The sequence below is a fragment of the Dama dama genome, chromosome 17 (genome assembly GCF_033118175.1).
Source record: "Dama dama isolate Ldn47 chromosome 17, ASM3311817v1, whole genome shotgun sequence".
In the NCBI taxonomy this organism is placed as follows: Eukaryota; Metazoa; Chordata; class Mammalia; order Artiodactyla; family Cervidae; genus Dama; species Dama dama.
The window spans coordinates 62,447,416-62,460,913 of NC_083697.1; the positions used below are offsets into that span (position 1 = coordinate 62,447,416).

Consider the following 13,498-nt stretch of genomic DNA (forward strand, 5'->3'; position numbering starts at 1 on the left):
TGTAGAACCATACCAGCCTGAAGTCTGTCAGTATCGTTTGGTATAGCTTTCAGCTACTATTTGAGCCGCACCCCACCTAATTTTATCTGTTGTATAACTTTCAGTAAACTCAGTGGAAATTGAAGTGGTGATTGTTTAGAAGCAAACTGGTAGACTGGAGCAGCAAAACTGTTGAGTTTTAAAATAGTCAACTCTGTCCCAACTTCTTGGAGGAGGAAATGGCAACCCACTCCAGTATTCTTGCCTGGAAATTCCACAGACAGAGGCTCCTGTCAGGCTGCAGTCTGTGGGGCTGCGAAGACTTGGACATTACTGAGCGACTGAGCAGCCACGCACATCCCAACTTCTGTTTGCTGACCTCCAGAAAATACGAAAGGCAGTAGTGCTAGGGAATAAAAGCATTTAACAGTAATGAAGTATTACTTTTTTTTTTTTTTTAAGTATTACTTTTTGTTGTAGAAAAGGAAATGGAAGCTGTTTAATAAAGAATAATTTTTCTCCTAATAATTTCATATTTAATTGTTCAGTGTTAATCACCATTATGATCCCAGAGGTTTTTTTTTTTTTTAATACCATTCCAAACTAATTAACAGTGTGTCCCAAAAGTTTTGTTAAACCTTCCAAAGTGAAAGTAAAATTAGGAAGCATGGGCTTGGTCTTATAGTCTTTAATGCCTGAATCAGCATACATTTATTGAGATGCCACTTTATGTTGTGACCAAAAGTCCATGTTGTGAGTGTGGGTTTATTAGAGATATTTCAACCAGAGTTTCTTAGAGGCATTTCAAATTTTCTGTTTCCAAAACAGAACTCAATACCTTACCTGCAACACCTGTGTAAGACACCATCATCTCACTTAGATTACTCATACAAGAAATTCCTAACCCATCTCCCTGTTTTCACTCTTTTCCCCTACGTTTCTGTTTTCTACACAGCTGCCTGAGTGACCCAGTAAAATGGTACTCAGATGTGGTTGCTCCTCTGATCAAACTTTGTAATGCTTCCTCTTGCAGCATGAAACCCCATGTCTTCCCGCGGCTTCTGTGACCTAGCCTGAGGTTACTTCTTGACTATGCTGCCCACCATCTTACTCACTGCTTCAGCCGCTCTGACCCCGTCGTTGTTCCCTGCGTGTGGAAGGCATGCCGCTTCTGCCTTTTGATGTTTGCCCTGGCTACTCTTCCGCCTGAATGCTGTTCGCAAATACCTGTATAACTAATTCCTGCACCTCCTTAAACTTTTATTTCAAGTGTTCACCTTCCAGTGAGACCACCTATTTAAACCAACTTCCCATTTCCCCTTACCCTACATTTTTCCCCATGGCACTTATCACTTCTTGCCATCATTTAGAATTTACTTCTGCTGTGTATTGTTTGTCTTCTTGTAGACTGTGACTCCATAAAAGAAGGGATCTCTTGTCTAGTTTTCACACCAGAATATCTCAAAGTATCTAGATCTCTTTGCAACCACATGGACTATATCCCACCAGGCTCCTCTGTTCATGGATTCTCCTAACAAGAATATTGGAATGGGTAGCCATTTCCTCCTCCAGGGGATCTTTCCAACCCAGGGATCAAACCTGAATCTCCAACATCTCCAGCATTGGCAGGCGGGTTCTTTACCACTAGTGCCACCACTTAAAATCTATTTTTGCATATATGTGACTATCAATAAATTTGGACAGAGACATACCTATTATATAATAATGTATTATTATAAAAAGATACAAAATATACTTTTGTATTGTGGTAACAAAGATACTATAATTTTATAAGAAAATATAAACATTATAGTATACCCTCATTTAAAAATCATAAAAGTTAAAAATAACCGGCTAAAACCAGTGTCAGATGTCTCCCATGTATTTACTACTTGTATAATTAAAAAAAAAAACACCTTAGGTTGTTTTAAAAAACAAGAAGCTGGAGAACCTTTACATTTTTTTCCTGCATTTTATATATCATTAGTTTAAATAGTATTACAGCTTTTTTTCAGGATGATAAAAAGGGATATTTGAGTAGTGAATGAGTAAATCATTTACATCAGCAGAAAACTTTCAGTAATGGAAATTTATTATTCATAGGAAAAGACTAGGAGTTAGGGAGCTTGGGATCACCGTGTACACACTGCCGTATTTAAGATGGATAACCAACAAGGACGTACTGTCTAGCACATGGGACTCTGCTCGATGTTACGTGGCCACCTGGACGGGAGGGGAGTTTAGGGGAGAACGGATACATGTATATGGGTGGTTGAGTCTCTTCGCTGTTACCTGAAAACGCTCACAGCATTGCTAACCAGCTGTACTCCAATACAAAATTAAAAGTTAAAAAAGACCCAAAAGGAAAAAAACAAAGGAAAAGACTAGAGCATAAAGCAGTTTATCAGACTTAAAGTGCATTTCTTAGTACCGAACCCTTTCTATGGGTAACAGAAGTTTCTTTAAAAATAGAAGAAAAGGAAGGAAAGCAAGCAAAGCGTTGGGCCCTGAGCATCAGCTTTGCTGTGGGCACTGATGGGTCTCCTCTGCCGTGTTCGCAGATTGGTGCTCTCCTCTGTCTCGGATTATTTTGCTGCCATGTTTACTAGTGATGTCAGGGAAGCAAGACAAGAAGAAATAAAAATGGAAGGTGTAGAACCGAATTCCCTGTGGTCCTTGATTCAGTATGCATATACAGGTAATAAATCTGAAAATGTGAATTTAAAACCTCTCAGATTTAAGTTGTATTATTAGATTTCAGATCTCTGCCTTTAATAAGCCTGCCACAGTTAAACAGTTCCACTGTTACAATCACCACCCTTGGTGGTACCTCTATAGATAAAATCTCTATATTAGAACCTTTAAAGTGGTTATTATAATTAAGCTTTTGAATGATATTTTTACATGTTAATGTAATAATTTGATGAATTATATGAGGTTTTTCAATTTTTGCATTATTACTCATCATTCTTTGAAAATTCTGGAAACAAGCTATTCATTTTTTATTTTAGTAGAAGTCACAAAGCACTAGTAGCTTATTTTTCACATTTAGTACTTTCTTTCTTTTTGGAATGTCTTAAATCATCTATACCTGGAACGCATGTAATGAGCTCTTAGAATTATTATTGTGTGCATCAATTACCTTATAAACCAAAGCTAATATAGTTCCATAGTTAATGGAATTTCTTTTTATCATTAAGGCCGCCTGGAATTAAAAGAAGATAATATTGAGTGCCTGTTATCTACAGCTTGCCTTCTTCAGCTTTCACAGGTTGTGGAAGCATGCTGCAAGTTTTTAATGAAACAGCTCCACCCATCCAACTGTCTTGGAATCCGTTCTTTTGCCGATGCTCAAGGCTGTACAGATTTGCATAAAGTGGCTCACAATTACACCATGGTATGTATTTTTCAGAAAGCAGGCAGGCACGTGCTCCTGCCTTATTCTTTATTGTTGCGGGCTCATCTGCACGTTGCTGTTTTCCCATGGCTCTGTTGAGGTTCGGGTTCACTGTCTGGTGTCTCATATTTTCATTGAGGTCTGAGGGAAAAACCCCAAGTAATATTTCTCCTGGATTTATAAGGCAGGCCTTAAATTATCACGGCCACTAGGAAGCAGAGCGGTATTTTAGAACTGTTTCATTCAAGATTTTCAGTCTGCTACTTTTAAAAGCAGATTTCCCCTAGACAGTTTACCTTGTAGCGTATGAATGAATTTCAGAAATTATCCCCTTACTCACTGATGGAAGTTGGTGATAGCGATGGTGTATTGGTGCAGCACTAGTACAGAAGATGTGAGGATGGAAGGGGGAGGCTGTTTGTTAAGGATGAGTCTGACTAATGTAAGAAGTATCTTAGCTACCTAGAAAGATGTTCCTATTGATTGTAGCAAATGCTGAAAATAAATCCCAGGGAGTTCTGATTCAGAAGGCTAGAGGATAATGGATACAAGTTGATCTAGGACAGCAAGAAAATCAGGGCATGTTGAGAGCATGCTGTTAGGACCAGCCTCCACCATCCAATGGCAGAGGGATTTGGGCAGCCCAGGTGTGTGGATTTTTAAGGAGTGACCATTTTGCCACGCGTGGGTTTTCATACCTGGGTAGTGATTGAAGATTTTTGCTTTAAAAGCTTCATTTAGGACAGTACAGCTTCTGAGAGAGGAAAGAACGTGAATATTCACACACACATACGTTGTTATCCATGTTACTGGTTTTTGTCAACATTTAAGAGAGATGTTTTTGTCTAAGCTGTCTTCCATTCCCCATCTTCCCATTGAGTTGGTTCGTATGTGAAGGGATCGACCAGTACTTTAGGAATCTTGCACTAGAGAAATAGAAATTGGGAAAAAATTACAAGAACAGATGTTTATAACTATTGGGAAGATTAATTCTACCTATTTCATAGGCTTAAGCAAGGATTAAGTGAGTTAATAGAAGTTCAGCACTTAAAATGGTGATCGGTACACAGTACCAGTAAAACAGTGATTGATACGCAGTATCAACCTGGTCATTAAATGACACCATCATCATCATCATCATTTAGATTTATTCTGTTCCACATAGTAGAGAGCTATGTGAGTGAGCAAAAGCCCTCAGGCAAAAGCACAGCTTTTATGGATGTGACTCTCCCTGTGGTGTAACTGTTGTGGGAAGTGTTTCTAGTTTATGATGTCAGACTTCTTCAAGTGAAAAAAGAGAGATTGTGTGACAGGGCATTGCTGTACAGACCTAGCATGGTATCAGGTTAATGTCTTATCAGTTAAGTCCTTTGAAATATCCTCCCCCTCCCACTCCAGTCTTTATCCTTCCGTGTGGATTTCTCACTTTAACTTTTACACCTCAAGTTCAGATGCTTTTTGGAATAAGATGCGCATAAGTAAAATAAAGCTGGATTTGTTTTCTTCGTAATCAGTTCATAATGTACGTAATATCTCTTACCTACGAAGGAGCTTTATTCACATGCAAATATTTGTATGCATTTAGGTCATTCTTATTGTTTACAGTAGAGGCATAATTGCTGCCTTAAGGCTTAGATATAAGTTAAATCTAAATTAGCTTGTGTGTACAAAGCTATATTTATAGCCAGTTAGTTGTGATAGTTTTTTTCCTCAAGGCCATTATTTGACTATTCAGTTTCAACAGATACATAAAATTGAATTCTAATATAAAGTAATTTAGAGACAGATTGTGTGATTTGAATTGTTGCTGTGGGAACTGAATGAAAATGTATAGCAAAATTCAATCTTCAATTTAAATAAATCTCTCAGTAACTTCATTTGCTTAAAAACTATTCCAAAGGGGGAAAGAGCATAGTGCTAGCAAGTGTTTAGTAGCATGATAGCTGTTTATATCATAAAATGGATTTAAAATATGAAGTAAGCACAGTGCCACAGAATGAAATCAATTGTCACAATTAGTAAATAGTGCATATACTTGGGATGTTCATTCATCCTGCATGAATACAAGTAGGAAGGGATGAGAAGTGCCTTCTTGTAGTCTTGAAATATGGAAACTTTTGTTCTTGTTTTGACTGCCACTGAACATGACGTGAAACACATCGTTTAACCTCTGCAAAAAAGTCCGAGACTGGTTATATCATTACAGATATTTAATGTCATTATGGAATAAATACAAACATTTGATTTTTGCAGTTTTAAATTTGGTTTCTTGACCTAGAAAAACTATTTAAAACTTTGAATTCTGCTAAAATACCTGCTTCAAAACCAAATTAATAATTTTGAAAAGCACTTTGTGTTTAACCTTGAGTTCAGTAGTATTTCCATAAGGTGTTGAAAAACTCTATTTTCACTTAATACAGATTATACCAGAATGGAATGGGCATTGTTCTGAAATAGATATATCAACAAATAAACTATTAAATGAATATTTGTATAATCCTTTTCTCACTGATGAAATGCAGTTAATACCATTTGAAAGTGTGGCAGTAGTTACCTCAGTGTTGTGTAACTGTTGACTGTAATATACACTGTACTTGTGAACCATTAGAAATGTGTGTTATTTGGATTTCTTCAGAATCTCATTTAACATTAAATAATAAATATCTTTCTATTTGTCTGTGTGATCTTTGTCCCTAAAGTTTTTGATGCCTGAATAATAGCCAGTTGAGTTACAACCCCCTAGAGCTGAAGGTTTAGGCTATTTCTCTTTTTTTTTTTTTTTTTTTTAATATTATAGGTAACAGTACAGAGAAGCATTGGCTTTTTCCCCCCTCTTGTGAATTATTTACCAAGGATTAAGCTACTCATGGGATAGCTAGGAGTTGAGAGCTTCAACATTTTTATAGCTCTTGCTATGTGTTATGAAATCATTTTATAATGTCAATATACAATTGAGTAGAACAATTTGTTTGAAGCCATTTCAGCCCTGAGGTTTTATTAAAATATATCTCTGAAAAATGATAATCAGTCATTTTAAAATAGATTCATTTGGGCATCTTTAACAAATCATGATGAATTGAAGCTATTGAATATCGTTAATTATTCATGTATGGTTTTCCTCTTAAGAATTTCTACAAAAGGAGTGAAATGTCAACCCAAGATATATCTTTGATCAGTACCTAACTTGGGTTACTAGAGGCTATATGGAAAATATAATTCTCATTTTAATATAGAAGATAATTTTTGATAGTCCTTATCTCTAGCTCTAATTTAAATAGCTTAAGCTATTTTTAAACAGCTCTAATTTAATCAGCCATAGCTTTTTTACTAAAACTCTGTGCTGAGACAGCCATAGTGCATTAAGAAGCATAAGAAAAACATTAAGGGACAATACTTAGAGCGTTTGCATTTGTATTATAACTATATAAACAGCCCATGCATTAAGACTTGTACACCAGAAGACTATTTTCCTTCTCTTTAGATTGTTGAGCATAGTAGCTTAGTAAAAATTATTACTGCTATTTCACACCTGAGGACATTTTTATCTTCCATTTCAAATTACAAAGAGCATGATTCAAGAATGTGACCAGAACTAAGTCATCTTCAGTCTAAGATCCTGGAGTCCCAATACATTCTAGGTCAACATTTTTGTTTTGGCTCTGAAATCTCTAGGGGGCTCCAGGGAGCTCCAGTTCTTTATGTCTCAGCACAGAAAGAATTCAGTGAGAGGCCAATTCTGGAGCAGATATCACACTTCCATCATAATCCTCCCTCAGTATTGAGCAGGAGAGTTTTCCTGTCCCTGCATGGACAGGTGGGACTGTCGTGGCACTATGGAAATATTATTTCAGGTCCCAGTACAATGAGGGTCTTTCACTTTGAAATGTCACCTTTCCATAAAATGCTGTTGTTGTTGTGTTTGACGTGTGCAGAGAGCATGTCCTAGGGGGTCATTAACTTACTGAGCTCGCTGGGCAGGATGTGGGTCTCAGGCCACCATTGTTTTATTGTTGGGGAGCATGTCTCATGCTTCTGTCTTACTGTTTTGTTGCTAAGCAAGGCTGCTTGGTTTTGTGGTTAAGAAAACCTGCTTTCTTGAGTGATCATTAACTTCCAGGAGTCTCCCATACTTTTTTTTTTCTACTTACAGTCCCCTAGGGCAATTAACTATTCAATCGCCTATGTTGTCCCTTTACTCTATCCCTATCAGCTCATTTTCCTATGAGAGCAAAAGCACTTTGTACATAGATCAGGTTCGATGAGATTAAAGTTTTCACATCAGACCTAAAATCCTTTGTGGTCTTATAAATAATATTAAAACACTTTAGAAGGCCGTTTTGGGTTTAGGATAGCTCTAAGGACACAGGCTCTTGCCAGGCAGAGTCTGAGAAGACTTCCGTGGTCCAGAATGGTCTTGGAAAATGTAGCCACCCTAGAAGCCATTTCTGGGTAAGAGAAATACTTCACTCTTACCCAGGTATTTGGCTCCCCTGTTGGCCAAATTCTTCAGCAACCACAAATCTGAACTAACTTTTGATGTTGGAGTATCATATAAAGTGTCTTCTTTCATTTTTTCTATCTTCCTTTGAAAGACTTGCCAAAACTATTCCCTAACTTGAGGAAAGCAATACCTAAAAGTCCTAAATTTATTTTTTAAATTGTGATATGTGATATTATCACTTTAATCCTGTGTATACAGAGAAATGAGAATTTTAATAACAATTACAGTTTAAATGTTATTTTCTACTGTCTTTTTTTCCCCTTTTAAGCAACAATACATTGTTAGAAAGGGCTAAAGTATAAACTGTGTTTTGGCATCTAATTAAGAAATGTTTAGTTTCTTTTAAACTGTGATGGAAAGAAGAAACAGTATTGTTTATATGCTCTTTTTTTTTTCCTCCAGGAAAATTTCATGGAAGTAATTCGAAACCAGGAATTTGTATTATTACCAGCCAGTGAAATTGCAAAGCTCTTAGCCAGTGATGACATGAACATTCCTAATGAGGAGACAATATTGAACGCACTTCTTACTTGGGTTCGTCATGATTTGGATCAGAGACGGAAAGATCTCAGTAAACTTTTGGCTTATATTAGGCTACCTCTTCTTGCACCACAGGTAAACTATTTTTAATTGTTTAAAAATCAATGCCATAATTTCAACAACTTTGAGTAGACACCATTCCACACATCCCAAGTTCAACAAGACGTGGATTGAAAATTATTTTAAATTCCAGAAAATTCCAAAATGCAAAACTTGAATTTGTTCTGTGCCAGCAACTATTACATAATATTTACATTGCATTTACAACTGTTTATGTAGGAATTGCATTGTATTAGGTATTAAAGGTAATCCGGAGATGATTTAAAGTATATAGGAAGCTGTGCAGAGGTTAACTGCAAATACTACATATTTAAATTGAGATACTGGTATCCACATAGGTCCTGCTACCAACCCCCTGTCCCCAGAATACTGAAGGACTACTAATTACATTAATGTGAGCTAATTACAGTATGCTAATTACATTAATTAATGTACATTAATGTTAATTGTGTTAGTCGCTCAGTTGTGTCCAACTCTATGCAACCCCATGGACTGTAGCCCACCAGGCTCTTCTGTCCATAGGATTCTCCAGGCAAGGATCCTAGAGTGTTTGCCACTCCCTTTTCCAGTGGATATTCCTGACTCAGGATTGAACCTGGGTCTCCTGCATTGCAGGCAGATTCTTTACTATCTGAGCCACCAGAGAAGCCCATTAACATTAGTTTGTCTATAGGTTTTTTCCTTAATCTATTCGACGTGGTTGTTTTATGTATGTTCCTATGAAATGTTAAGGTGAAAAGATAGTGAGCTAAAAAAATTTGTTTGTTTTCAACCCAGAAAGTCTGACTGCCTATATTGCATTCATTAAGTACCATCATTGCTTTGGGGTTAGTAATTTTATTTGACTCAGCTATAAACCTATCCTAGCAATTGAAGAATTAATAAAGGTGCTAATGAAAGGAACACTGAACTCTAGGAACCAGAAAATTTAGATTAATTCATGTGCCATACATTTATTAAGTATCCACTAAATGCTGGACTCTGATGATAAACAAATTAATGAGACATGGTTCTAAGTCTGACATTTTAAAACTCTGTGACTTGGCATGTTCACATACCTTGGTTTCTTCATCTGTCAAGTGGAGATCACATCCTTTCTATCTCACAGGATTTTTATGAGGATCAGAAAAGTTCTCTGAAATAAAATGTGCTATAAATAATGATAGTATATTTATTATCACTAATTTAGAATTGAGAGATACCTCGTTGGTGTATTCAGGGCAATTAGTCATAACATATATACATGTATGGTTTCCCCTTTTTATAATTTCAGTTGGAATATACAAAAATTTCCTCTGCCTGCTTGGCTGCTTTGGAGAAGGAAATGGCAACCCACTCCAGTATTGCCTGGAAAATCCCATGGACAGAGGAGCCTGGTGGGCTGCAGTCCATGGGCTCACAAAGAGTCGGACGTGCCTGAGCCACTAACGCACACTTGCCTGCTTATTTTGAGGCCTTAAGTAGAGTCCTTGAAAGAAAAGAAGAAAATGAGCTATTACTACTCAAGATCAGATTTTTTTGTTGTTGTTTCAAGTGCTGTGTGTTTTATTTGGCATGTATTTATCTTGAGCATTATGTATTATTTCCAGCTGTTGTGAGCAAAAGTTACTGTTTTCTCTCTACCTTACAGAAACAAAAATCAGTGTGATACTTTACAAGAATGACTTCCCTCTTCAGAGGTAGAATATTGTATGAATTCATAGGGGTGAAACTGCGTGACTTGACAATTCAGGAAAAATAACATCATAAAACATTTCTTAAAATCAGATTTAAAGAGGACTATTTTTACTGCTGTCCAGCCTAATTTTTTTCCTTATCCTTCTCTAGAGGAAAGAAAATAAAGTCTGAAAAATCCTAGTAGACTTTGAAAAGAACCTGTGCAATTAAGTAACCTGGCAATTTACTTCAGCCCTGTAGTTTCAAATATTTATGATACTGTATTTGCATGATTCTCAGAGACCTTTAGAATTTCTTTTATCCAGGATACTGCTGATAATCATAGTCATAAGATCATATGAGTTGAAAGGCATGTTGGAGATCATTTAGTCTAACACCTGTTGTACAAATGAAAGAACAAATTAAAAAAGTAAAGCCATATGTTCAAAATCACAAAGTGATTGCATAAATCGTATTCTTCTGCACTGTGGTTATATTTGACTTTAGATTTAATAAGAGACAGGGGCTTCCCTGGTGGCTCAGTGGTAAAGAATCCGCCTGCTAATTCAGGAGACGCAGAGGGACTAGGGTTCGATCCCTGGATTGGGAAGATCCCCTAGAGAAGGAAATGGCAACCCTCTCCAGTATTCTTGCCTGGGAAATCCCATAGACAGAGGAGCCTGGTGAGCTACAGTCCATGGGGTTGCATAAGAGTTGGACATGACTTAGCGACTGAACAACAAGACAGAGGTAGACCTTGAACCCAAATAAAGCTACATGCCTTTTCTACTGAACCGTTCTGCCTCTTTAATGTACTCTGTGTAAAATTGCTAGGTAAGGAGAATATCAGGTGGAGGAAGAAAATGATTAAAAAGCAAATCAGTAATTACAATATAATGAGATGAAGTCTGTGATAGACATGGCATTATGAAAGCAATTGGAGTGGTCCACCTAGACTGATAGTGGAGAAGCTAGGAAAATCTCTGATGTGTCACTCAATTTGCAAGCCAAGTTAGTCACCCAAAAGAATGGGCATGATAGCCCAGAAAAGATAGGAGTCCTGGTTATGGAGCCATGAGCAAATATATCATGTTCTGAAATCTGAAGCTAGCATGCATGGCTGAAGTTACAGAAACAAAAAGGATAGTATTGAGAGATGAGACTGGAGAGTGAAGCAGACCAGATTGTGGAGAAATTCTAGTCATGCCAAAGAACTGGGATTTTTTTTTATCTAAAAGCAATGAGGAAGCACTAATGGATTTTAAGTAGGGAATGGGATAATTATCCTTTTATTTTAGAAAGATCCTATGATTGCATTGCAGAGAATAGATTGGAGGGATCAAAGTAGGAACCTGCTAAGGAAGACTGTTGGATTCCGACAAGTGAATTAAGCACTTTAAAAAAAACAGTGGAGGTAGAGAAATTAATTACAACAGTCAAGAGCTATTTAGGAGGTAGGATTGATACACTCGAATGATTGAATGTACAAGGTGAAAAAAAGAAAGAGTCCGGAATAATTCTGACTTGTGCAACGGGATTGATGAAGGTGCTGTCAGTTAATACAGAATACAGGATGAAGCATTAATTTTGAAGGTGGGGAAGGAAGTAGAAGCAGCACATTCCCAGAGCTTATTGACACCTTTAATCCTCTTAGAGTCTAAGAAGACGTTTTAGAAACCACTGATTTAGGTTGTTGAAGCCAAGGAGAAGAGAGTGACACCAATCAAAGAGAACGTAAAAGCACTAGAGGTGGAACCCTAGGAGATACTAATATATAGTGGTAGTCCAAAATCTGCCTAAGTAACTGTTCAGTTCAGTTCAGTCACTCAGTCATGTCCGACTCTTTGCGACCCCATGAACCGTAGCACGCCAGGCCCCCCGTCCATCACCAACTCCCAGATTTCACCCAAACTCATGTGCATCGTGTCAGTGATGCCATGCAGCCATCTCATCCTCTGTCATCCCCTTCTCCTCCTGCCCCCAATCCCTCCCAGCATCAGGGTCTTTTCCAATGAGTCAACTCTTCGCATGAGGTGGCCAAAGTATTGGAGTTTCAGCTTCAGCATCAGTCCTTCCAATGAACACCCAGGACTGATCTCCTTTAGGATGGACTGGTTGGATCTCCTTGCAGTCCAAGAGACTCTCAAGAGTCTTCGCCAACACCACAGTTCAAAAGCATCAATTCTTCAGCGCTCAGCTTTCTTCACAGTCCAACTCTCACATCCATACATGACCACTGGAAAAACCATAGCCTTGACTAGACGGACCTTTGTTGGCAAAGTAATATCTCTGCTTTTTAATATGCTGTCTAGGTTGGTCATAACTTTCCTGCCAAGGAGTAAGCGTCTTTTAATGTCATGGCTGCAATCACCATCTGCAGTGATTTTGGGGCCCCAAAAAATAAAGTCTGACACTATTTCCACTGTTTCCCTATCTATTTCCCATGAAGCAGTGGGATCAGATGCCATGATCTTAGTTTTCTGAATGTTGAGCTTTAAGCCAACTTTTTCACTCTCATCTTTCACTTTCATCAAGGGGCTCTTTAGTTCCTCTTCACTTTCTGCCATAAGGGTGGTGTTGTCTGCATATATGAGGTTATTGATATTTCTCCTGGCAATCTTGATTCCAGCTTGTGCTTCCAGCCAGCGTTTCTCATGATGTACTCTGCATATAAGTTAAATAAGCAGGGTGAGAATATACAGCCTTGACGTACTCCTTTTCCTATTTGGAACCAGTCTGTTGTTCCATGTCCAGTTCTAACTGTTGCTTCCTGACCTGCATATAGGTTTCTCAAGAGGCAGGTCAGGTGGTCTGGTATTCCCATAAATAACTGTAAGTAAGTGTTAGTCGCTGAGTCGCGCCCAACTCTTTGCGACCCCATGGACTGCAGCCCACCAGGCTCCACTGTCCATGAGATTTTCCAGGCAAGGCTACTGGAGTGGGTTGCCATTTCCTTCTCCAGGGGATCTTCCCAACCCAGGGTTTGAACCTGGGTCTCTTGCACTGCAGGCAGATTCTTTACTGACTGAGCTACAAGGGAAGCCCAAATAACTGTAGTACTATTAAAAAGAGATTGCAGGTTTAAGAACGGAAATTTTAATATCATTAGATGCTGCAGAAAAGCAGATAAGGACAATAAATGCATTGGATTAGCCCAGTGTTTCTCAAAGTGTGTTCCCCAACTGTAAGATCAGTACCACGTGGGTAATTGTTTAAAATGAAAATGATTAGGCTTCCACCTACTAAATCTGAAACTCTGGTGGTGGGGCCAAGCCAGTTGTGTTTTAATAAGCCCTCAGTGCATCTGATGCACACTCAACTTTGAGAACCACTGTCTTAGCCCAGGGAGTAGCAATGATGGAAGC

At 37.9% G+C, this 13,498-nt stretch overlaps 1 protein-coding gene across 4 annotated transcripts in view; it reads left to right on the plus strand.

Moving 5' to 3' along the window:
* Positions 1–13,498, plus strand: part of KLHL5 (kelch like family member 5) — an 83,370-nt gene that overhangs the window by 37,321 nt on the left and 32,551 nt on the right. For all 4 annotated transcript variants that reach the window (XM_061164573.1, XM_061164572.1, XM_061164575.1 and 1 more), the window contains 3 exons: positions 2,541–2,677; positions 3,180–3,376; positions 8,280–8,492. In XM_061164573.1, the coding sequence (XP_061020556.1) occupies positions 2,541–2,677; positions 3,180–3,376; positions 8,280–8,492 (547 nt within the window). The remainder of the gene's footprint in view (positions 1–2,540; positions 2,678–3,179; positions 3,377–8,279; positions 8,493–13,498) is intronic.